The following is a 23,007-nucleotide window of genomic DNA, read 5'->3' as shown; positions in this document are numbered from 1 at the left end:
ATATCACGTATTGATTCTCGCTGCGTTCTCATTGGCTCCTCTCTGAGAGTCACCAGCATAGCAGGACACACAGTAACTGGTTACGTTTGTGCACGTTGGAGCTGTTTTTACAGAGAAACCTTTTCTTAAAAGTAATGCAGTAGAAAGTAATGAGTTACACTACTTTTACCTAAAATACGTTGTCTAATAATTACAGTTTTTATGTAACAGTTCAGCTTTTCAGTGAAGCCTGCAGCTTTAGAACAATCTGAACCTGTAGGCTACAGAATCCGTGTCCTAATGAGGACACGCGTGATCTTTTTCTCAGTCTTTAGCTGTGAACACAAAGCCGACCGCACACAGAGGCTTTAAAGTGATGCCACAGTGATGCTACTTGAGCAATAAGAACAGGTGGACAGGGAGGCTGCAGCCTGACTGCTCGCCTGTTTCACTGTTGGAGGTCTGCATTCAGCTTCAACATCACTCTGGATTCTCGGTTTGTGCAAAGCACTGAAGTTGTGTTCGTTGTGTGTTCGTTGTGTGTGCAATAAAAATGAAAGTTTGGTCCATATTCACGCTGCCATATTTTAGACTGCGTGACTATTTTCTTCCAGCAAACAAACTGAAATCAGCACAAGTGCAGCTGGAATCAATGAGCTAAACTGATAGGCTAAGGCGAGCAGGCTAACGATTCCAACTTGATGGCCTACTGGGAACCAGTTCTCAGTTCCATCCCGACTAACCAGACTGTGTACAAGTACACAGCAGCGCTCAGTTAGTCGGCAGTATGAAGCCTTATATTTGGATGTGTTGTTTGAGGACGTTGAGCCAGTTCATTCGTCTTCTCAGAAATCCTGATTCAGTGACGTCTAGAAAGAAAACAGCATTTTTTCTAAATACTACTTTAATGCTCGTTACTTGTCGTTTTTTATATTTTGTGAAAGTGTGCAGTGGAAATGATCAAATATGCACACAGAGCAGAGTTGCAGTGACGTGACGGCTGTGTGACGGATTGTCGTGACCAGGCCAGGCTTCAGTTAAAAGCCCTGAGAATGAAAATCATCCTTCAACAGACTGATGAAAGGAAACTGATGGAGAGATTACACTCACAGCTGTGTTACAGGGAGTGCGTGTGTGTTTTAAGGACTGAGGAGTGCAGTGATGGGCGCCTGCTGTTACCTCAGTTGCTGGATCAGATTAAGCTACAGATCCATCTCCTCTGGGCCTCCAGTAAATACGTCTTCCTCCAGCCTGTCGCCGCTCTGTGACCGTCCCGTTGCATGTTATCTAATGGCAGAAATGGCATTTCATTAGCCTCTTATACCACGGAGGCCCAAGCGCATACTCGATAGCGTTACGCGTAATTCCTCATAAGGACACATTATTGATCCCTGCGTGAACTCGAGGAAAAAGACTGTCAGCACACCGCGGCCCTCCTTATACGGGGCCATGAAGTATTAAAGTCAAATTAAATTTGACAGCTGTAAATGTCATGGCAATCTATATGCTAAGTATTGGAAAAAACAAAAAAACCTCAAACGTTTTATTAAAATTTCCAGTGCCCCCTCCCCCGTTGGGTCTTATTTGTGGCTCGACGTCCATTTTTCTCTTCGTTTTGTGTCTTTTCCTTCTGAATACGTCGGCTTTCTGTATCCTCTCGCCTCTGCTCCCTTCCTGCTGCTAATATCCTCTCATTACTTGAATATTTCCCACATCCCTGACAGATTCTCTTTGATGTATAAATAATCAAGCTAAATTATGTGCAGTGATGAGGCGCTGCTGTATTATACAAAGTCATTTCTACCTAAGAGGGTCAGATTTCCTGACAAATTCCTAATTACGACATCTCAACAGAAGTGGAATCTATTTGTGCAGAAGCAACCACCCCTCCCTAAGCAGCGAGTGCCTAATATCATGCAGCACTTAGTCCGGCCCCTTTCACTGAACTTGGTGCTTTTGATGATGGTGCGTTTGAAGTCTTAATGTCTAATAAGAGACTATCGTCATTGTCTGATGAGCTGTAATCGCCTCCGTACTGGCTGAAGTTGGATATATCAGAGCTCAACAAGCTACTAGTCTCTGCAGATAAATGTTAAAGGCTCTTTAAGGTGTAATTGTGATCTTTAAGCAGTTTTCCTGATGTAACTGTGCTGCTCTGAAAGCACCTTTTGTTTGGGCTTAGATTTGTTCAGCATGTACATCCTGAAGCTGGACTGAGTAACGTGAACAAGAGAACTGATAACTGACTCATATAAAGTCCTGTCAGAACAGAGAAGTCCAAAAGAGATATGAAGACACCGTCCAGAACAATGCAGTGTTCTCTAAATCGGTTGTTAGATTTTGTTAGTTTAATTGATGCCTGGATTTTATACTCAGTCAGGATTTAAAAGCAGCAGCAGTTTTCTTTGTGTGGAGCTGATCTGGAGACAGTTTTAGCTGGTTTGTGTTGACCCCTATAGCTTTTATTGTGCAACTGCAGCCCAGTGTGCAGCTTTTATGGTTCATCTGCCCGCAGCAAGTCTGTAATGCAAGAACTGCTGTGATTGTACACAGTGCTGTGGAGTGACATCACTCTCTGATTTGTTCCAGAAAAGATTTTAATGATCGATTTTAATAAAGTTGGTGAAATCGAAGAAGGTTTCCCAAAAACACCAGCACAGTTTTTCTTGTAGTGCGTTATTGTTCCATTGTTTTACATTTCAGGGTTTTTTGCTGTAAACTGGTTCTGATTGGCCGCACAGCTTATTACATCTTGACTGAGAAGAAGTTCTTATCACATGCAGCTCGTCTTCATCAAGTATTAGAACCAGCTGGCAGCACATTAGGACCAACAGCTACTGTAAACCCATGCCTTGCTCAACAGCACAGTGACGGGCAGCGGTTCGTCCTTCTTCCCATTTAGTTTTATCTGAACTGGTTCCCAGTCAGATTTTGAAATCATAGTTGGATTTGAGGCTCGTAGTTGGTGTATTGTAAAGAGTAAAGCCACCGAGGTAGAGGAGGTCACCTGCTGATTGGCAGGTTGGCGGTTCGATCCCCGTCTGGTTCAGTCTGCATAGCATTAACCCCACGTTGCTCTCTGAAAGAAAGTGCCTATGTGAGGCGAGTTGTACAATTGCTCGTGTAGAGGAGAAAAGCACCATATAAGAACCCGTCCATTTACCATGTTTCATCTCTTCACAGCTGACCTTCCCCAGAGCCAATCTGCTACTGATGTCCAGCAACCAGGAGAACCTCAACGACTGGTACCAAAGCCTGAGTTCAGCTATCAGGTAAGCTGTGACAGATATCTGCTCTGTTTGTGCGTCTGACCTGCAAGAAACCTCATGGACCTGCAAGTTACCCTGATATAAGTAACGTTAACCATGACAGCCCTGCTCTAGAGTGAAGCGAAACCCGGCTCTTACATTTAACACAAAGTCTTGCAGTCTGTCCTTTGAATGTCTGTTTAAAAATATGAGTAGTTTTCATAACTGCTCCTAGTCACAGTTTATCAGAGGAACTTAGCACAGTTGCACTTCGGTATATAATGAGCAGATAACATTTGATTGTACAGGTGTGGAACGAGTCTTTAACACAGGCTGTTTTGGTACCTCAGGCCTGCCCGGCTCTCAGACAGCGTCTTGGCATTAATCAGTCAGACCTTAGTAATTCTACTCCCAGCCTACCTGGCCCCAGCTCCCTGGAGGAGGACTTGGGTCAGCCCTGCTATGTGGAGCCACTGGATATGGTGAGGGCCCTGACCTCGGTGTGCCCAGCCAGGCTAATTAGTTTATCACTTTGTCAGTTAGGAGAGAGGGGAGGCTGTCAAAGAGCTCAGACCAGGCAGCAGATGGGGGCCTAGACAGGCTGTCAGCTCTAAACTCCAGGCAGTGTAATTAGCTGTGGGGGAAGACGGAGGAGAGGACCGGCTGAGAGGACCAGGGGTCAACAGCACTCACACCACTGGGGAGCAGTGTAAGGCTGAAGGGTGTGTGTGCTTGTCCGTACGTAACTGAATTATTGATTTAATAAAGACTGCAGGGTATCGTGACTGACATCTCCGAGGCTTTTGGATATCGCTCTAAGTGATGACCAAAAAAGTGTTTAATGCTGTTAAGTTTCATTAGTTTTGTGTTTATTTTTAATTAATTCATTTTCATTTTTTCTGTTTCTGATGGAAAACACCACATTTCCACTCATACTGCTTAGCTGTGATTTCATGATTTTAATCACTAGTAGCTGTAGAAAAGATTTTTTTGTGTGTATCTAATTTTTCTTTTTATCAACAGCTAATAAAACACCAAAACCATGTTTTGCTGTCCTGATGGCTGTTACACACCTAGCCCCTTAATGCTAACCATGACAAATAGTTAGTAGTTTAGAGTTTTGACCTACCGTGCAGTCAAGGTTAATGTCCTCACTACGTATCTGAAACCTGACCAAGCACACAGTCACATTTGTGTAGCTTCTTAGAAGGCTTAACCTAAAACACTGTGACAAAGTGCGTAATCCTTAGGCTGATGTCACAACTGGAAAGATTTGCTTGCCCCATAGGGATGTATAATGCATCATCCCAAGGGTGAACTCAATTACTACCATTACTACTAATTGCAAGGTCACTGGCTCCTCCACTTCACATGTTGAAGTGTCCTAGAACACTTTAGGTGTGAATGTGTGGATGACTGGATATGTAAAGCGCTTTGGGGTCCTTAGGGACTAGTAAAGCGCTATATAAATACAGGCCATTTTAAAGCGAGATACTTGAGCCTAAGTTGGCCCTGAAACGTCTGTTTGGAGTGTGTGCTGCAACGTGAGGGACAGTGTAACAGAGACTTTGTCCATGCAGCGATGCTGATGGATGTCAGTGTTCCTGATCATGCTTTATAAGAAACTTGATTATGTTTGTGGTCTGAGGCATATTTAGTAACCACTGATCCTGTTTTTTATATTTACAACACGTGTTCCCAGTGATGATTTCACAAGGTCATTTTACGTATTTTAAAGTTTGCAGTGAAATCAGCTGAGAGGAGACGGCCTTCTTTCAGAGTTCTGTATGAACTGATAACGTTCTGAGACCAAAGACTACGACTAAAATATTTATGTCGTTTTCAGCTCTTTGTCATATACAGGAAACAACGGCACATTACTACCAGTGCTAAATCCTTTGGCTCAGACCTGCTAGTAATGTGTCATTGTTACCTGTTAATCTGATGAGTAAGAGGGCAGCAAACCACTAGTTACAGATAAAATGATACCAATGAGGACCAGTCAGCCAGAGAATATAAGGTACAATGGTGTGGTGATGGTTTCCAGTTGGTAATAAATCTTGGTGTCCTGTGATGAACAGAATCCAGACGATGGAGCGAATGAGCAGAAGCGTTCATTTAATTACATCCAGGATTCACCTCAAAGACGAACACGATTGATTTCAGAAAAAGAAGACCAACTTCAGTCACTGTGTGGCTTAAAGGAAAGTTTACCATCAATCACAATACCTGAATATCTGGATGAGGCCACAGTTTCAATAGAAAGAGAAGGAAGTGCTGCCGACACCCTCTTCCTGTTTGAGACCAACGTGACCTTTATTTTTTTCTGCATTTAAAATCACGTTGAGCTGACCCAGCTGTGACTGCATGCAATCAAAAGCTAGCTGTTGGAAAACCACGTCAGTTGTACGAGCACCACAGTAAATAATCGTGTCATCTGTGTGATAATGGAGAGATGCTTTTAGATTTTGTCCCAAGCCATGAAGATAAATAGTGTAGGCCCCAGGAGAGAACCCTGCAGCACTCCGTCAGTGTTACTGAGTTAAATAAGAAGAAGAAACAACAAAACATTTGTTGAAACAACGAGCGTTTCACTTTCGTCTGACACAGGACTCTGTCTTCTTCTTTGATTCCTAGCTGGCGTTAGGCCTGGATCGGCTCCTAAGCCCATGCGCCGCAGTGGGTGCCAATGGTTGTTGAATTTCCTTCACAACTCGTTTCCATGCGTGGAGATCGTTGGCGATTGTCCTGGCCTTGTCGAGATTTATTCTGCGATTTCTGATGTTACCTTCGACCTGTTTTAGCCATGTTTTTCGCCATTCGTTGGATTCTCCGCTGTGTGGGACGTTTATGCCAGAGAAGTTGGTGTCGTAGTCGGCTCGCGTCCATTCGACACACATGGCCAAACCATCGCAATCGGAGTTTTTGAATTCCAGTCAGATGTCCTCCTATCGAAGGCGGTCTCGAAGTGATTCTCGTAATATCTGCCGAAGGCAACGCATCTGGAAAACTTCGAGCTAGTTGAGGTCTGCTTTAAGCAATGTCCACGTTTCTGATCCATAGAGTAGAATCGGCAGGATCAACGTCTGGAAAAGGCGGATTTTGGTCGAGATGGAAATATTAGTTCACTTCCACAAGCACCACTTTAAAAAAGCGGAAGTTGACCTATTTGAGTGTGCATCTCCGCCATGGACGCGACTTTCTTCTGCGCGATCAGTGAGCCCAGCTATTTGAACGGCTAAACTTGCTCTATCTGGATGTCGTCAGGTGGACAATGAAAACATAGTCAGTCGGTGTTGGATACAGACTTTCTCACCTGGTCCTTTTCATGTCGGACAGTCAGAACTGAACCAGGGGCTTCTTAGTGAGGGGGGACAAATCATCAGAACCAGAGTGTTGCATGGAAAAAAGACCACAGTGTCAAACTGGTTGTAAACTGTTTACTGGATGCCATTAAATGGTGCAATTAAAAAATTAAATTAGTAAGTTGCTGCCTGTTTTGTTTTGTACAGGAAGCAGAATTCTAAGCAGACGGCGATCTATCAAAGAGACGAGCTGTGCCGCAGACCTCTGCGCTCTGCCGCCGATCGCCACAACACTGCCAACGCCGCCAGCAGAAAGAGAAACATGGTGAGTGTGTCTTTAAGCTACCAAACAGATTTTTAGGTCACTTTAACCGTTGTTGATCTTTGTGGTGGCAGAGCATTGATCATGTGTTCTGCTGCTCGGCCTTAGATAGTAGTTCTGTCTTTACTTTCCATGAATGTTACTTGAAGAAAGTTAAACTCCATTATTTTAATTTCTGTGGTTGACCAGCAGTGGATACTTAGTGGTAACATGCTTGTATACTGAGAGCACAACTGGTGGATTGGTCCCGGTCCCCACAGCATTATCATCACAGGCTCAAGACAGCCTCGCATCAAGTCTTTGTTGTTGCTCTCTGTGCTTAACGGTTTTTGTGTCCAGCTTGGATTCGCAGTCTTCCTGCCGTGTCAGATACAGCCTCAGACGGGGCTGAGTCTAAACGAACGAGTCTTAAATCTTTTCTGAATTTTACCAACAGTTTACACATTTATGACAACCAGACAGAAATGTTGATGAAGCTCACATCGCGAACAGGCACAAGAAAAATGGTATAAATGTTTGGGAATGAGCTGGTGTTCTGCATGAATCTGTCATAAAACATCGGCTTTAATGACAACGCTACCACGAGTAGTAGACAGCATTTAGGACATGAAGTTTGGCCGATGCATTTAAAGCTGTTGGTAATTCTCAGCATTTACTTGCTGCCCCTTTAAATAAATGAACAGTCACAGCAGTGACAATCACAGTCATGCCTGCCTCTGATCTTAGTACGTTCCCTTTGTCATTTATTTGAATACGTTTAAAATGAATCATTAAACCTACATACATGTGCACCAATCACCACACATCACGTCCACGCCCACACGGCGTTTTGAAGCAAGTGTAACACTGCCAGCTTCTCACAGATGTGAGTCCACTATGGAAAAGAATGAAAGAGAAGGAACGTGAAACTATAAAAGTCAACGTTTTTGCGAAGGAGGGGCCATCTTTTGGTGACACGCTGCAACTGAGTGTAAGCGGCGTGTATACAGTGGAAACGCCCAGCGGCTGGGAGCTGACCCACAGCTGGCCCACAGCTGACCCACAGCTGGCCCACAGCTGGCAGGAGCGGCAGCTCTAAGTGGACGTATACGAAGCAGAATTTCTTTGATGTTTAGTCTCTTAACTCGTCTACCTCGTCCAGCTTCTACTGAGCTCTGCCGACTGCCACATCATCATCATCATCATCATTGATTATTATGTGAATTCATTTTACGTTTAATAATAACAAACCACAGCATCCCCGTATCACGATGTTTTCACTAATATGTTTTTGGTTAAATGTGTTGTTCAAAATAAAACATGAATAAAATGTGACTACGTTTAAAGTTTAAATATTAATCCTGATATTTTCAAATGGTGATGATTAATTAATAAATGAGTGATGTTTCTTCTTAAGCTCAAATCTTGATTGCTGCCTGTTTAGTCATTTTTACATCACACAAGTTTGCAGCTACAAATTTAAGCTCCTGTCTTCTGTTTGTTCCTCTGCTGCTTTTTTCAGCTCACTGCTGAGATCAGTGAGCTTCCTCAGGAGCCTCCAGTTGAGCAGGAGTACAGCGCCCCCAAGAGGATGAAGCCGTCTGATGCTTCAGAGCAGAGGTGGGATGGTTTTTTCCAGTAGTACACGGACGACGACAACGACACTTTTATCTGTACACACCGCCTCAGTAGCTTTTACAACAAAATATCAATATGATTGAAAAGCAGACTTTCAGTTTTATTTCAGTGCTTTGAACAAAAGTGTAATTACACTAATTTAGTATTTACAGACTGATGGAAAGGCGGGGCCTGTTCCCTTGTTATTCCATGAGAAGTGACGTGGATGTGAGGCAGGCCATGACCGCTGAAAACTCCAAATCAATCCAGAGAAAGGAAAAATGTTACAAATCTGTTACATTCATGAACAGAAGCACACAAAGGACCCGATGCACACGGCTTCCAGTTTTACAACCATTTATTTTCAATGTTTTACTTCGTTCAGTTCAGTTTTATTTATATAGATATATATTGCCTCAATGTGCTGTATATTATAACGTAAAGACCCCACAATAATACAAAGAAAACAGAGAAACCCCAACAACCCTATGACACCATGTGAGCCCGCGCTCCATACTCTGTCTTAACAGCGAGAAACCTTCAGCAGCTCCAGCTCCTGATGTTTTTTTAGTAAAGGTTTAACTACAGCCAGCTTGGAGGCCTGTGGTACACAGCTGATTATCACAGATAGGTGGATCATATTTAAGATTGTTATATAGAAGTCAAATAATGTCATTATGTGTGACTGAATGTGACTTGAAAACGTTTGTGTGTTGAGCAGTGCAGAGACTTCCAGCTGTGTGATCCTCTGATGGGCTGGAAGATGAACCCAACCCTGACTGGGAGTTTCAATAAGGACCTTTGCTGTTTTGACACGCCTGCGCTCCATAGCACCGTTTTTTCCTTTATCATGAAATCAGAAGAGCTTTATATTATTACTAAAGAGCAGCTTCTGCTACTACCCATCTCGTGCAATACAAACTATAATGACCTGCTGCTATCGGGCTACAGCAAACATTCATCGCTTTGCAGAATGATATTGCAGCAACTTTTCTCCTGTATGTTTTACTCTTTTACATTTATAATCACCCCGTAGTGTTGTGCAGAAATACAACAACACACATGGCAAAAGGACAGTGGTGGTTGGTCAGCGTTCGTAGTGAAAGTGTGAGACAGCAACGCAGGATCATTTGTCTGATTCAGCCTGAACGTCAGCTTGACCGGGACGAACCTCCATCAGTGTGCGCTGTCGTCAGGCAGATTATTGTTACTGCATCTAAACTGTGATTTGTATGAAACTATGTGAAATCAATCAATCCGATAACAGCGCCAAAGGGAGACAATGACAGTTTAAATATTTAACAGTTTATTAGTCATTTGTGGATTTTTGTTAATTATAATAATGAATGATGTTACTTCTTGTTTTATTTGAAAGTGTCCATTGCTTCATAATTATGTGCACATATGCATGTCTGGAGCTCGAGTCCATAATCTTAGTGAAGCCTTAGTTATAAGATTCAGTCAACACACCGATGCATTACACACTGAGGTTACTTCATTTGCTTCTCATGATACTTGTTGATTGAATCAATCAATCAATCAATCGACTGATTCACATATATGTAGTGGATATTTAAATGATTTGCATATTGGATGAATTGCTTTGATTGTAAACTGAATATTTGCATTTAATGATCTGCAACAATGATGTAACTGTGTCCAAAAACGTATCCAGGGACAGTCCCTGTGATGTTGGCTACAGGAAATGTGAGGACGGTAACTGCCTCCCACTTCTAAACTAAACTGTTTCCAACCTGCTTACACATCTATACAACAAGTTAACTGTCTTTTATTTTGTAATTACGTTGTGTTACATGTATTCTCTGTTACGCCATTTAATCATCTCATAACAACAAATCAAAAAGTATGAATTTATAGTTGGACTTTTTTAACACTGCCTCACGTTTTAGACTTTTAATGCGTTTGCTTTAAAATTTAAAGATGTTTGTAGAAGTGGATCATTTCACAATAAAACACTGAAAGACATTTTTGTGTTTGCTGTCGTGATCTTCATCGTCAACATCACAAAAATGAAGGTAACGATTATGGAGAATGGCCAGCAAAGTCTTGCACGGTGCAGGACATCACTCCCCTTTGCTGGATAGGATTGGTACTGCATGTATTAGACAGTAAACTCTGGCTTGAAGAGCAGCGGATCACTTTGTGTGAGCTAGAAGTCATTCATCCTTTGCTGATGAAGCACTCAGCACAGTCCTGACTGTGCGATTGAGCCTTTCCCACCATAACGCAGAGCAGCAGGAGTATCTGTTGTCTAACCTGAAGTGGGATACTTGGTCTCTTCTAGCAATCAGTCTGCACAGTGCATGGATACAAGAACTGGTATTCAATGAATAAGTGTGTTCGAATGCTCTGCTTTACTGGACATACAAGTGAAAATAACTCTATGACCTTTAACAAACCTGCAACTCATCTTTACCTCAAATGGGCCAAAGACATCAACAGCCACATCTGTAGACAGGGAGAGATCTGTTTACAGATGTGGACCATCTACAAGTAACGCAGGGAGAAATCATTTTCCTGGCAGCAGAATTTGCACTAATGAGCCAATAATGTTGGCAAAGTGGTTCCTCCCACAGCGTCCTAATTGCACAATAGATGCACTGAAGTCATGAATGTAATGCTTCACCCACAATTCTATGTGAGCAACAGAGATTTGGTCAACTCTAATGGTGGGGTCACTGGTCCCCAGTTCATAGCCTTCTCTTAGTGGTCCATGAGTGATCAGGCCCCTCACCATTGCTCCTGTGGTTTTATTACCTACAGATATAAATATCCAAGACAAACACCTTTCTCCTTCAGTCGGGCTTTTCTCTGTGCAGTTTGAGATGTGTCCAGTTTATTTCACTTACTTGGCTTCTCAGGCAGGAGTGGAAACTGTACACTTTCTTTCAATGAAATCAACAACATCATCGAAACGTGTTTGACGATGATATTTTTCCTGTCTCACACACAGTGTTTCACCATTTCTTCCATACTGGAGCAATATTCATTTCTGACAGGAAACCAGTGTCCTCAGTGACATTACAGCAAACACATCCTCAGCCTTACCTGTCAGCTGGCCTGTCTGTTGTGGCACAACTCACCCCAACTTATGAATACTTTAAACATATTATTAGAAATAGACCATCATGCCATGGAGTTATAACAGTGAGGACAGGCAGGGCTGCCGCTCACTCGGTCAGAGCAGTGAAGAAGGGGAAGTCCGCTGGTCAGGTGCGAGGAAGATGAACATGTGCGGGATGACGTGAAAATGACAGATGGAGGAAAAAAAGAAACGAGGATCTCAGAGATCTGGACCTGCCAATCAAAGAGCTGACAGCACATATAAAGGCACCAGCATCCTTTATGTGTTCATCACTTTGAGCAAACTCAAAAGCCAGTTTATGGTATTTAAGCACATACAAAGGAATGACACTGATGTCTCTGCAAGCTGGATCAAAGAGGCACGTGCAGGCTGGGGTAAGTGTACATTTATTAAGAAGAAGTAATAGGAAACATTAATAAATATTTCAGTGGGATGTTATGAACTAGGTCACACCTGTGAAGACAATTACAGCTAATTTCATTTTCTTTTGAATTTAAATTTGTTCTGAACGTGTGCTCATGTGGCGCACAAGGCTTGTATCAAATTACCTTTGATGTTGTAAATGATCTTTAAATAAACCTTAGAGAAGCAATTTTGGATTCAGTTTGTCCAGCTTTTATACAGCATTACTGTTTATGACATCAAAATATACTGTTTTACTTTAGTAATCAATTGTACAGTTTAGCCAAAGATATTCTCTCCAAAGCGTTAAATTAGTTAAATACTGTGTTTCACATCCAAACTGATCGTTCCCACAGATTCCTGAATATATGAACATATTTTAGTTGGAAGCATTACTGTCATGTTCTGGCTTTAAAGTAAAACTGGCACATGTCACTCCTCTCTCCCCTACTGGCCTCCTTACACTAGCTTCCGGTCTCTTTCAGGATCCAGTTTGAAATGGTATTATCTGTTTTTAAGAGTATCAATGATTTGATGCCAGAACTTTTGAAACCCTATAATCCTACCAGAGCACCGCGGACTATGAACCAGCTGCTCCCGCAGACTCTGAGATCCAGGCTTAAAAGCAGAGGCGATGGAGTCTTTTCAGTGGAGGCTCCAGATTTAATTTTAAGCTGTTCCAAAGATCTGCCCAGTCTCCTAAAAAAACCCTATTTGTTCTTGCTCTCAGGTCTGGTTGAGACCTCGGCTTTTATTATGCTGTTTATAGTGTATATTTTGTACAACTTGTACAAAGTTCATTTAAAAACATGCTAAATAAAGGAACCTTGATCCAGCTCTGGTGGTGAATGTACCCCAGCGCAGCTGACCGATGACGAACATCATTGAGGGGACCGTCAGCCCACCCTGCGGAGTCGGTTCACTGTTCAGCTGATGGCTTACTAACTTGTTCCTCTGAGATTGCTCTCGTGGCAGGATGTGTAAACACGGCCCTGCGGGATTTAATTATTGTGGCATCTGCGTCAAAATCTTTGAGTAAGCCTATTTCTCTCGGCTGTGCGGATCAGTTCACGATTTAATTCTGGCTGTTTGTTCTCGTCTGCTGTGAGCAGCCGACATAATACCGAGTTACATTCACATGTGACGGTGCACGTTACACCTTCGTGGTCCCGCCCCCGACACCGCGAACTTCAAGGCCCTTCCCACGACGCTGCTTTGAGCCTTTGTGAGTAACGACAGTAACGAAGTAACGAAGCCTCAGAACGAGGAAGAGGACGGAAAATTGATGTTTCGTTCAATGTCAGTGAGAAAAATGGGAGAACCAGGTACCCTTTGTGGGAGGCTGAATTCTTTACACTAGAAACATCTATGAACGTTGCGCACTGAGGCTGTTCCATCATTTACTGCTGTCTCTGTATTGCACAGTGTTAATGTGCAAGTTCAAGTTTAATGTAAATGTTGAGGCGTTTCTTTAAATTGAACGAGCGTGATGGGCTCAGTCATTTAAAAATCCCGACCATAGCCTCGGCTCATCGTTCACCGTGCGTGATTCGGAAAAAACGAATAGACGAATCATCTGAAGTGCTTCTTGAATTATCCATCCATCCATTATTTCATAGTCAATCTCGTCAGAGTCAACAGAATAGTAGTCTAAATTCCCACGGGTCCTGAAGGTAGCATTTAGTAACTTACTGTAAATTGAGCAGGTTGTGTCACATCGAGCAGGAAGTTTTCCAGCCCAACGCCAGTTACACCCTGTCGGGGGTTTTCCTTCACTGTCGACAGAGCAGTGTGTCTCTGAATCAGCGGACTGTTGTTCATTTGAAAGGTGAAAATGAGCCTCCATCGAGCGCTGCTGCTGTTAACGTGTGTGTCGCTGTCGACCACGCTCAGGATTTTATCCGGACGTCTCAAGTGCTCTCGACAGGTGAGAAAGGTTTTACAGTAGAGCGGCTCCAAGTTTGCCGAACACAACAGATACTTCCTCTTCCTGTTTGTGTACGTTATGAAAATAATTTTAGACAAACTTGAAAAGAAACTTTGAGTTTTCCTGGTAGCGAAAGAAAGTTTGTCTTTTTAAAGAATTCGATATTTTTGACTTCTTTACATAAGATTATTGTTCCTTACATAGTTTTGAGCTACATTTTGTTTAAGGCCAATTTTTCTCTAAACAAGGATTTTAAAATAAAACTATGAGCACTGTTCGTAATTCATTTAACTGAGTGTCTTACTTGGAGTGTAGTCCTCGCACCTGTATTTGATTCTATAACGAGTGAAGGCGCAGTCACAGGACTGAGCTATGTAATGATCAATGTTTAAGTAACGTCGTGTTTAAACTTTTGCGGATCTTTTTTTCTTTTCTTTAGTGTTTGTGTAGCGAAGAACAATGTTACAGTTTATCTGGTTACAGTTTATCTGGTTACAGTTTATCTGGTTACAGTTTAGCTGGTTACAGTTTAGCTGGTAACAGCCCACAATGCTAATGATTGACAGCTGTTCAACGTTCTGGTTGAGCGCTGTTTATCAGATAAGCAGTGTTCCTGTGTCGTGTATGAGGCACAGCGTTGTACAGCTCTAATATCTATCAACTTGAAATAGAACATCCGGGCATTCAAACTGCTGTTTGCTGAATAATTTTGTAACAGTTGTTGTAAACATTATGTTCATGTGACTCCTCTTCAAATAAAAAAAAGAAAGAGAGTAAAGTCCCTACAGGTGCACTGATAGGACCTTAAATAGGCTCCTACAGAGGAGCTGATGGAAAGCATTTTATAATACTGAATACTACACGTCTCCTTACTGATGTTCTCTTTTTGTCCATCTTTTCCTCTCCAGGATTTGAATTGTGAAGTTCGTGAAAGTGAGTGGATTCTTCAGTCTTCCTCTCACTGCTGTTGCTCAGATTTCTTGGTTTGACCCTGGTTCAGACAGCGCAGCCACTGCTGACAGAGGAAGACAACAAGAATTTGGAAAACAATCAAACAAAAAGATATTCTTTAAATGCACTAATATTACATTTGGGAAGAGTCATTTGTGATGTCGTGCTGTAATATACCAGGAAGTAACAAACACAGTGCTGAAACACAGCAACAAAAAGAGAGACGAACAATGAACACAATCGCTTAAACTAAAAACCTTTGCTAATGGGACAATGACACTGGCTGTTCTCTGTGTGCGTGTGCGTTTGCAGCTAACTGTCTGGACAAGCGGTGGCTGAAAGTTCATGATTACACTCCCAGCAATCCAGAGGACCTGCAGGTGTCAGTGGACGTCAGGCCAGACGAGGCAGGACTCCTGCAGCCAGTGCTAGAGGCTAGTTGGAAGTTAAAGGATGATGGTGAGTGAGTCTGCGGGGATGATCATGTACAACAGTACATACATGAAAACCAACACATCAGAGACATGAAAACACTCAGATCCATCAGTTTTTCAACAATCCCTGATTTTAAAACTGATGATGGTGATTTAAGTCAGGACAGTTACTTATAACGTGGCTGTTTTCCATCTTTATTTATAAAGCACTTTAACATAAAACCAGAGTTCACAAAGTGCTGTACACATACAAATAGCATAAACAACAACAAAATAAATAAATAAATAAATAAAATAAAACGTGTTAAAAAGTCAAATTGAGTCAACCCCTTGAAAGATTTTTATCACACTTTGTTTCACAAATAGTAAAAACAAATCTGATAAGATATCAGGAAACAAACTTAAACTAAAACTATTTGGAAAAGAAAAAGAAGATTAATGATAAAAATGCGCGTTTGCACGCTCTTGGCGTTTACTCCAGGTTAAGATAATGTGGGCGTGTTTTTGTTTGTTTTTCACCGCCTCGTGTTTCTCGGCCTTACCTGAATATTTTCTGCTATATTCACCTCCAGGTAGCATCCATTTCCTAAAAGCCACCGAGCTTCATGTTCTGGTGGAATCCACCAATCAGAACCTGTGTGTTCGATATTCGTTCAAAAACGAACTCGCGATGAGGAGTCCATCAGGAGAAAAGGTGAGTGTGGTTTTCAGTGTTGTTATTTGTAGATGTAACTGGATCCCTGCAGTTAGCAACATTTCATGCAGACAAAGCTTCAGCTTCAATGAATGATTGTTTACTGAGCTCTGACCAAATGATTTCTGAATAAAAGTCAACTACAAAGGATAAACGTACACGGAGAACATGATGGTTGTTTTCAATGCAAACTTTTAACCTGTAAAGGAACTGCTGATATAACCACTGCGCACCGCAGCATCATCCCTGTGCTGACGCTGTCTGGATCCTCTGTCCTCCACTATCATAACAACACATTTGCTCGGTTGCAATGATGGAGAAAATTTACCAAAGTTTAGCAAAGCTCTCAGCTAAAGTTCATTAAACTGAACATGTCTTTTTTCATCATTACAAATAATACAAAAAATATCCAATAAATCGATATTATTAAAAATGAGCGAGGATTTCTGTACTGTGAAGTACTGCGTTGTTTCAAGCAGCCATTGGCAGAAAACTACTACATAGGTCCATATACATTTTTTTCATGTCACCGATTATACCCATCACGCTCAGAACGTCCCACTGTGTGAGTGAGGTTCGATCAAACATGCACCAGCGTGTCCCGCAGTGGCATTCATACTGGTGCAAAGGTTTCACATGTGTGCTCCTGACGCTCAGCGTTGTTCTTGGCTTTCAGTGGTCATTCTCAGCTGATATGCTGGTGCTGGATCCGGGGCAGAGCTACCAGGTCTCTGTCTTCAACATACCCAAACCAGAACTGCACCACAGCAGCTACGACATCAGGAAAAACCTCCTAGTTCCTCGTGAGTTGAATTCAGAACCAGTGTTTGGTTGTTCCTGTTTGTTTTTCTCGGAGTTGTTTGGGATTATCTGTTTATTCATTTTTGTTCAGATGTTTTCTTGCTGTTATTTTGTGAACCTATACAATCATTCGAATGATTAGCTGGACTAAATACTTATCAGAGGCCCAGCTGTGTGTGCAGACACACCCTCTCCTTTCCATAAATCACATATAGACTGGTTGGGAAACTCACGCCGCAGATATCCTGAAGACACTTGAATGTACAAGGTGTTTGAGACAAAGGGATGTGATCCTTTTTCGTTTTCATCATAAAGATCTTTTCAAATACAGAATTCATACAGAAGTATGTCCCAGGGCAGGTTTAGACTCGTGAAGCTCTTAGACGATCTTCTGTAATTGATTTTATGAAACTGTTTTTGGTTTACTCAGATTGTGAAGATCCAGAAATGACGAACACACAGTTCTGCATAGAGAGAGGTACGTCACTGACAGAACCTCTAAATGCCCGTGAGAGTAAGTAAATCTTATAAAGCACGTCTGTCCTGTCGTCTGCTAACAGGAAGTCTGTGGCAGCCTAACATCAGTCTGAGTCAGGTCACTGTAGCTGATGGAAACTCTGCTCTGGCTGTCAGCTTCAGCCCTGACAACCTGTGTGAGAAGTACATGGTTATTGTCAATGGCTGCTCTTCTCAACAGGATAAACACAGTTTAAATAAGGTAAGGATTAATAATGTGGATTATGAAATATCAGGTCTCTCTCCTCCAAGTCTCTGTTAGTACATGACTTAATAATTGATCAACAAATCGATACAGAAACCTGGTATAAATAAAATTGAATCATCCTACATATTCAAATCTTTTTTGTATTCAAAGGGTTCGTGTGCAGTTAGCAGTTTCATTTCAACAGTACTGTCATCACAGTGGCCTATATTTTGTACCTTAACCTAGTTTTTACACATTTTTTTCAGTACAGGAAACTCTCTGCAATTTATTTTTCTTTTTTTTTGCGTCACTTGTAGAAAAGGCTGCTTATCGTGTGTAAACCACAGTCACAAATAGATGTTACCTTGTAAAGCACGACTGATGAAATAATTGCCAGACAATTATAATTTATTGTAAACTGGAGTATTTATTGAATCATGTACCATTTATTACAAAAGAAATTTAAGATGAATTTGCATATGTAGGTTTTAGGTTGATGTCTGTATCAAATGTACGCTCCAGACTTGGCGTTACGAGGTTCATGCATATGCACTTCCAAAAAGACGAAGCTGAACATGAACATATAACAGAATTTTATTTGGTGAATCAAACATCTAAATCTTCAAATGACTAGAACATCGTTCTTACTGTGTTGTTTGTTAAATGTTGGTCAAACTCGTTTTCAGGCGAATCAGACCCTGAGTGTAACATTCAGCCTGGATAGTTGGCCGAGATCGTGCTGCCAGTTTGATGTTCAGGTAAAACCTTTCAAGCCTGTTCTGCACAGTGATGCTAGTTTAATCATATTTATTATTATTTTAATTCTGATAATACTTCACCATGCTGTAGGATCCCACTTCACCTGGGTGCACAAGTTCATTCTGTCTTTATTGCAGATTAAACCTTATTTCTCACAATGTGGTGAAGACTGTACCCGTCGAAGGAAAACTCAGAATATTTGCCCCAGTGTGACGAAAGGTCCTGCAGGTCAGTATCACGTTTGAGTCAGAGGGTGGCTGAACGCTCTGTCAGATCAACACTTTATAAAGTAATGATAAAGTCGGTGGTTTGATTCCCAGCATTTTCCTGTGCTCGTACACTAGTGAACATTACGACACCGTAAACATAGTTTCGTTTCGGCCCACATGGGGGTTCAGCTTCTGCACGTATCCACCCCGCACACATGTGGAGTGCCATTTAGGCTGCTTTAGCTTGCCCACAGTTGCTCACTCTACAGCCCACCTCCTCCTCTCATGATGTGCTGCATCTGTTCTCACTGATGCTTGCTCTGGTCTTGCTACTGTTGCTACTATTATAACTCAAACCAGCTGTGTATCTACGAGGAAAAGTGGGTTTAACAGCCATTTAATTTTGACTTAAATGTAACCAAATAGTTTGGTTTGGGAACAAAGTAACTGCGAAAATTGCTCAGCTACCCAAAATAAAGTTTCTAGGTGGAGCAGGTCATTGACTAATTGGAAGGGTTTTAGTTCCAGCCTGGCTGCTCCAGGCAGTTGCATCTTCTGCATCTGTCGGAGTACGAATGTTACATGGAAAGCACTTAAACGTAGAAAAAAGTGCTTGTATGAAGAGGTGAATGAGGCAAGATGTGTAAAGGTATTGAGAGCTAGGGCAGGGTAAAAACGTGCTACGTAAGAAGCAGTCATCATCACACCAGGTAGTGGGTGGGATCTATTTGGGGGACAAGTGAAGAGTTTGTCCTCATAGTTGTTAGCAGCAGGAAACATTGGCAAGTATAATGATGTGAGTTCCAGGGTGGCCGAGGCTCACTGAAGCACATGGGGAGCGAAGGCTAGCCTGTGTAGTCCGATCTAACAGAGCAGTTACTGCAGCTCGGGTATCTGTTCACTCTGTTGGTGTCACGTTGAATTATTTCTGCTTCTTACAGCATTCCCAGCAGATAATGCCCCTCACTACGGGTTCGTTTCCCTGGGAGTGGTGTCGATGTGTATACTGATGGCAGCTGTTATGTTTGCCATCTGCAGGAAGCCAGGTTAGTCTCCTTTAAGTTCTATATCAAGTTCTAACTTCAAAGGTTTTGATTGGAGACGTGGCTCTCCATCGATTTGTGCACGAATGTTATGGTTTAACTTTGCTCTTCGGTTGCTGATGATCCTCTCGTGGTCTCTTCTACTTTCAGGGAAAACTAATGTCAGTGCAGGACCAAAGGGAGTTCAGGAAGTGCAGCCAGTCAAACAAAAGCCCAAAGTATTGGTCATCTACTCACAAGACCACCATCTGTACAGGGACATCGTGCTGAAACTCTGCACCTTCCTCCAGACAAAGTGTGGCACTAAGGTGCTAGTAGACCTGCTCGACTCCACCTCGGTAGGCATGGTGGGTCGTCTGCGCTGGCTCGAGTGGCAGCGGCAGCAGCTGAAAGATCCCTCGGACAAAATTCTCGTGCTGTGCTCACGAGGCGTCCAGGCAAAGTGGAAGGCCATGTGCGGTCAGGGACGAGTGACTCTGAAGGAAGACCTCCTATCGCCCACAGACGACATGCTCACTCCTTTTCTCAACCTCTTTCTGCCAGAAATGCACCAGGCAGGCACGCTGGGCAAGTACATGGTAGCTTATTTTGATGACATCAGCAGCGAGAAAGACGTGCCGTCGGTTTTCGACATTGCGGTGAAATACAGGCTGATGAAGCACTTTGAAGAGCTGTTCTTCCGCATCTTAGACATCGAAAAGTATCAGCCGGGGCAGGTGAAGCACATTGAGGGAATCGGTGCAGATGAATATTTCAACTGTCCCTCTGGTAGAGCTCTGAGGACGGCCATTGAAACCTTCCAGGCCTACCAGTTTGAAAATCCCGACTGGTTCGAGAAGCAGTGTGTGGTTAGTGAAGAGGAGGTCCTAAACGACGCCAACATGCTCATTGAACAGCTGCATATTCCTCCCGTCCTTGAATGTGTCCCTCTAATCAGAGATGAGTTTCCTGTCTATGTTCGTGACGTGGAAATCAATGAAAACAGCAGCAGCATTCACATTCTCACCCCTGAACTGAACCCGGAGAGTCAGCTGTCCTCAGTAATAGAACTTATACCTGCAGTCAATCCATCAGACAGACATCAGCATTCATCCGGCCTGGAGAACGTGCTGACGGAGTCTGTCTACGTAGCTGAGCCAGCTTTAAACAATCCACCGCCACCCAGACAGAACTGGGTCTCCCTTGTGGATGAACCGTTTAGTCACATTCCCACTGAAGATAATGAGGAGGATTCCTTGATATCTCTGAACCAAGCTTATCTGGACCAAAGAAGCCAAGCTCTGCCGAACTCCCTGGACTTTAATTCTCCAGAATCGTCGTGTACAAGTGTTCCCGGGCAGCATTTCCCCCCCTCTGGGATGGATAACTCTGAGCATGTGCAGATAGAGGAGAACGAGGCTCAGGAGCCAAAAGGACCAAGCAGTGGCTCCGATCAAGGCTACAGCTCAAAAAACTCCTCCCAGCACGAATGTCCATCTAAAGACGAGTCACTGGTGGCTTTGGCAAAGCTGCAGAAGGAGCTGTTTGAAGAATTTGACATTACAGTGTGACATATATTTGATGATATTTCTTACTGGCAACATGATGTTGCTGTGGCAGACTGTTCACGTCGGCTTCTTCTTTGGTGTTAATCATTCACAGGGGAGTTTGCAAACCAGTGACTTCCCAGCAGCTGATCCCAGGGAACGCCAGAAAGTTCCACATTTAAAAGTTGGCAATAAGCAAAAGACCCTTGACCAGTAATGTGCTTGTGTAATATGTGTAGGAGTTGTCTTTTTCAAAGATAAAGAACACGGATTACTGAGAGTTTGGTTCCTGCAAAGAAAAATCCAAAATGCATTTAATGTGATGTTTTTAAAGCTGTACTGCAGCTGAAAACAGCAGCGTCATTAATCATTACAGCACTGTAGCGTGACTGTTAGCGATCACGGTGTATTTGTGTTACTCTGAAACTTGTGTTGTTAATTGTTGACAGGCCAGACAGCTGTCGTGGGGACATGAGCGGGTGATATTGTAGAAAACAGTTACAGCATGAGTTTAACAAAATATTTGCATTTGGTTTAAATGAATTTGTAATAGCTTTTTTTGCTCACTATGCAGGTGTGATTGTTGCTTACAGGAAGTAGACTTTGTTTCATTTCCCTGCCTGCACAGACTCTTTGTTTGTCAGCTTGTCTCCTCGCTGCATGTTGAAAAGGCCAGAGAGGAAGCAGGGGCACATTTAAGAGCCTCTGGAAAATCACTAAACATGTATATATGCCTATATATGTGTGAATGTGAGTGCGAATGGTTGTCTGTGTGTTGGCCCTGCGACACACTGGCGACCTGTCCAGGGTGGACCCCGCCTCCCACCCTAAGACAGCTGGGATAGGCTCCAGCACCCCCACGACCCTGAAAAGGATCAGGGATGGAGGGATGAATGCATACAAGAATAAAAGTTTAATGGCGAATCAGTGGGTGAGGGAGGGGCTTGGATAAGCTCCCTCTCAGGCGTAACTGAACACACGCCTACCTGACGCCTAAACCAGGCAAACAAGAAGTGATTTAAGTTGGAGGCAAATCGATATTATCAATGAATATTTTCAGATGATCAGAGTCTTGTATTTGTTCCCTTGAGAAAGGGTCATTTTCCATTTCCAGCCTGATGTACAGTAGTTAACTGTAATGTGACGTGATGCTGCTCAGCTAGTGTTCACACGTGTACAGCACAGCTATGAATGACGAGCACGTTTCATCATGAAGCTTCAGTCTTTGTTCTGAAGGACCTGAAAATTAAATCTGATGGTTTTTCCTCCTGTTTGCTGTACAGATGTTATTTTATGCTTGATGCTTTGTTGTGTTACATTTTCAATCACCATCTTCTGAACATAATCCACAATAAAAAAACACTCTGTTGTTTTTAATTGAAAGTCCTCTGATTTATTTCAGGTTTCGACCGCGTGACTCTTCTTACACATCGAGTTGGCTACATAGATTGGATTATATCAGTACAGATATACAGCACACAATTTTATAGTACAGGTAAGGTCCCCTCTGTAAAACTCATCAACATCTGTGTAAACGAAGAAAAGGAAAGCTTGTATATTCTGATACAGGAGTGTTAAAATCACACACTCTGTTTTTCACACGGGCTAAAGAAGAAGAAGAAATCATTTCGATTTGTGTGGCATGAGCAGCTCCTCTGAATCCCCATGTCTGTTAAAGCCTTTGGTAGTTTCAGTAAAACTGTGCTTGTTCATGCAGGTAAAGACCCACTGCACGTCAGCTTAGTTTAATCTAGATATGGTCCTGCTAAGTATTAGTCTCAAGCTTCATGTGCAAATCCCCTCAAACACTGTGAGGGAGCGTTTCCAACAACACTGTATACATATGCAAGTGTTTCAGAGATTACTGGCACAAGGAAACAATACAAAAATAGTATAAAATATATCATTTAGAGTACTATGGTAAACTATGATAAGCAGCAAACAAATAAAAGAAACAAAGCCAAGGCAACAACATGTCTGTCATTTTATGGATATCTATAAA

General features: G+C 42.5%; 2 protein-coding genes across 2 annotated transcripts in view; both read left to right on the top strand.

The window, feature by feature from the left end:
- The window catches only part of arhgef39 (Rho guanine nucleotide exchange factor (GEF) 39), a 72,318-nt gene extending 61,882 nt beyond the window's left edge, over positions 1-10,436 (top strand). The window contains exons 9-12 of the mRNA XM_085386437.1: positions 3,163-3,251; positions 6,740-6,857; positions 8,356-8,453; positions 9,172-10,436. Coding sequence (XP_085242563.1) covers positions 3,163-3,251; positions 6,740-6,857; positions 8,356-8,453; positions 9,172-9,202 — 336 coding nt within the window. The 3' untranslated portion in view covers positions 9,203-10,436. The remainder of the gene's footprint in view (positions 1-3,162; positions 3,252-6,739; positions 6,858-8,355; positions 8,454-9,171) is intronic.
- A 2,258-nt stretch (positions 10,437-12,694) lies between these two features.
- il17ra1a (interleukin 17 receptor A1a) lies at positions 12,695-22,367 on the top strand. The gene is made up of 11 exons (XM_085386458.1): positions 12,695-13,885; positions 14,794-14,818; positions 15,149-15,295; positions 15,843-15,964; positions 16,641-16,767; positions 17,196-17,243; positions 17,326-17,483; positions 18,155-18,226; positions 18,365-18,455; positions 19,378-19,482; positions 19,630-22,367. Exons 1-11 carry the CDS (start codon positions 13,793-13,795, stop codon positions 21,027-21,029), a joined length of 2,388 nt encoding a protein of 795 aa, XP_085242584.1. The 5' UTR covers positions 12,695-13,792; the 3' UTR covers positions 21,030-22,367.
- Positions 22,368-23,007: the final 640 nt, after the last annotated feature.

The sequence above is a fragment of the Rhamphochromis longiceps genome, linkage group LG17, assembly GCF_057381845.1.
Source record: "Rhamphochromis longiceps isolate RC_006_pf linkage group LG17, R_longiceps_female_GT1.1, whole genome shotgun sequence".
NCBI classification, from domain to species: Eukaryota; Metazoa; Chordata; class Actinopteri; order Cichliformes; family Cichlidae; genus Rhamphochromis; species Rhamphochromis longiceps.
The sequence above is the reverse complement of the archived record's forward strand: the minus strand, read 5'-3'. Positions and strand labels throughout refer to the sequence as shown.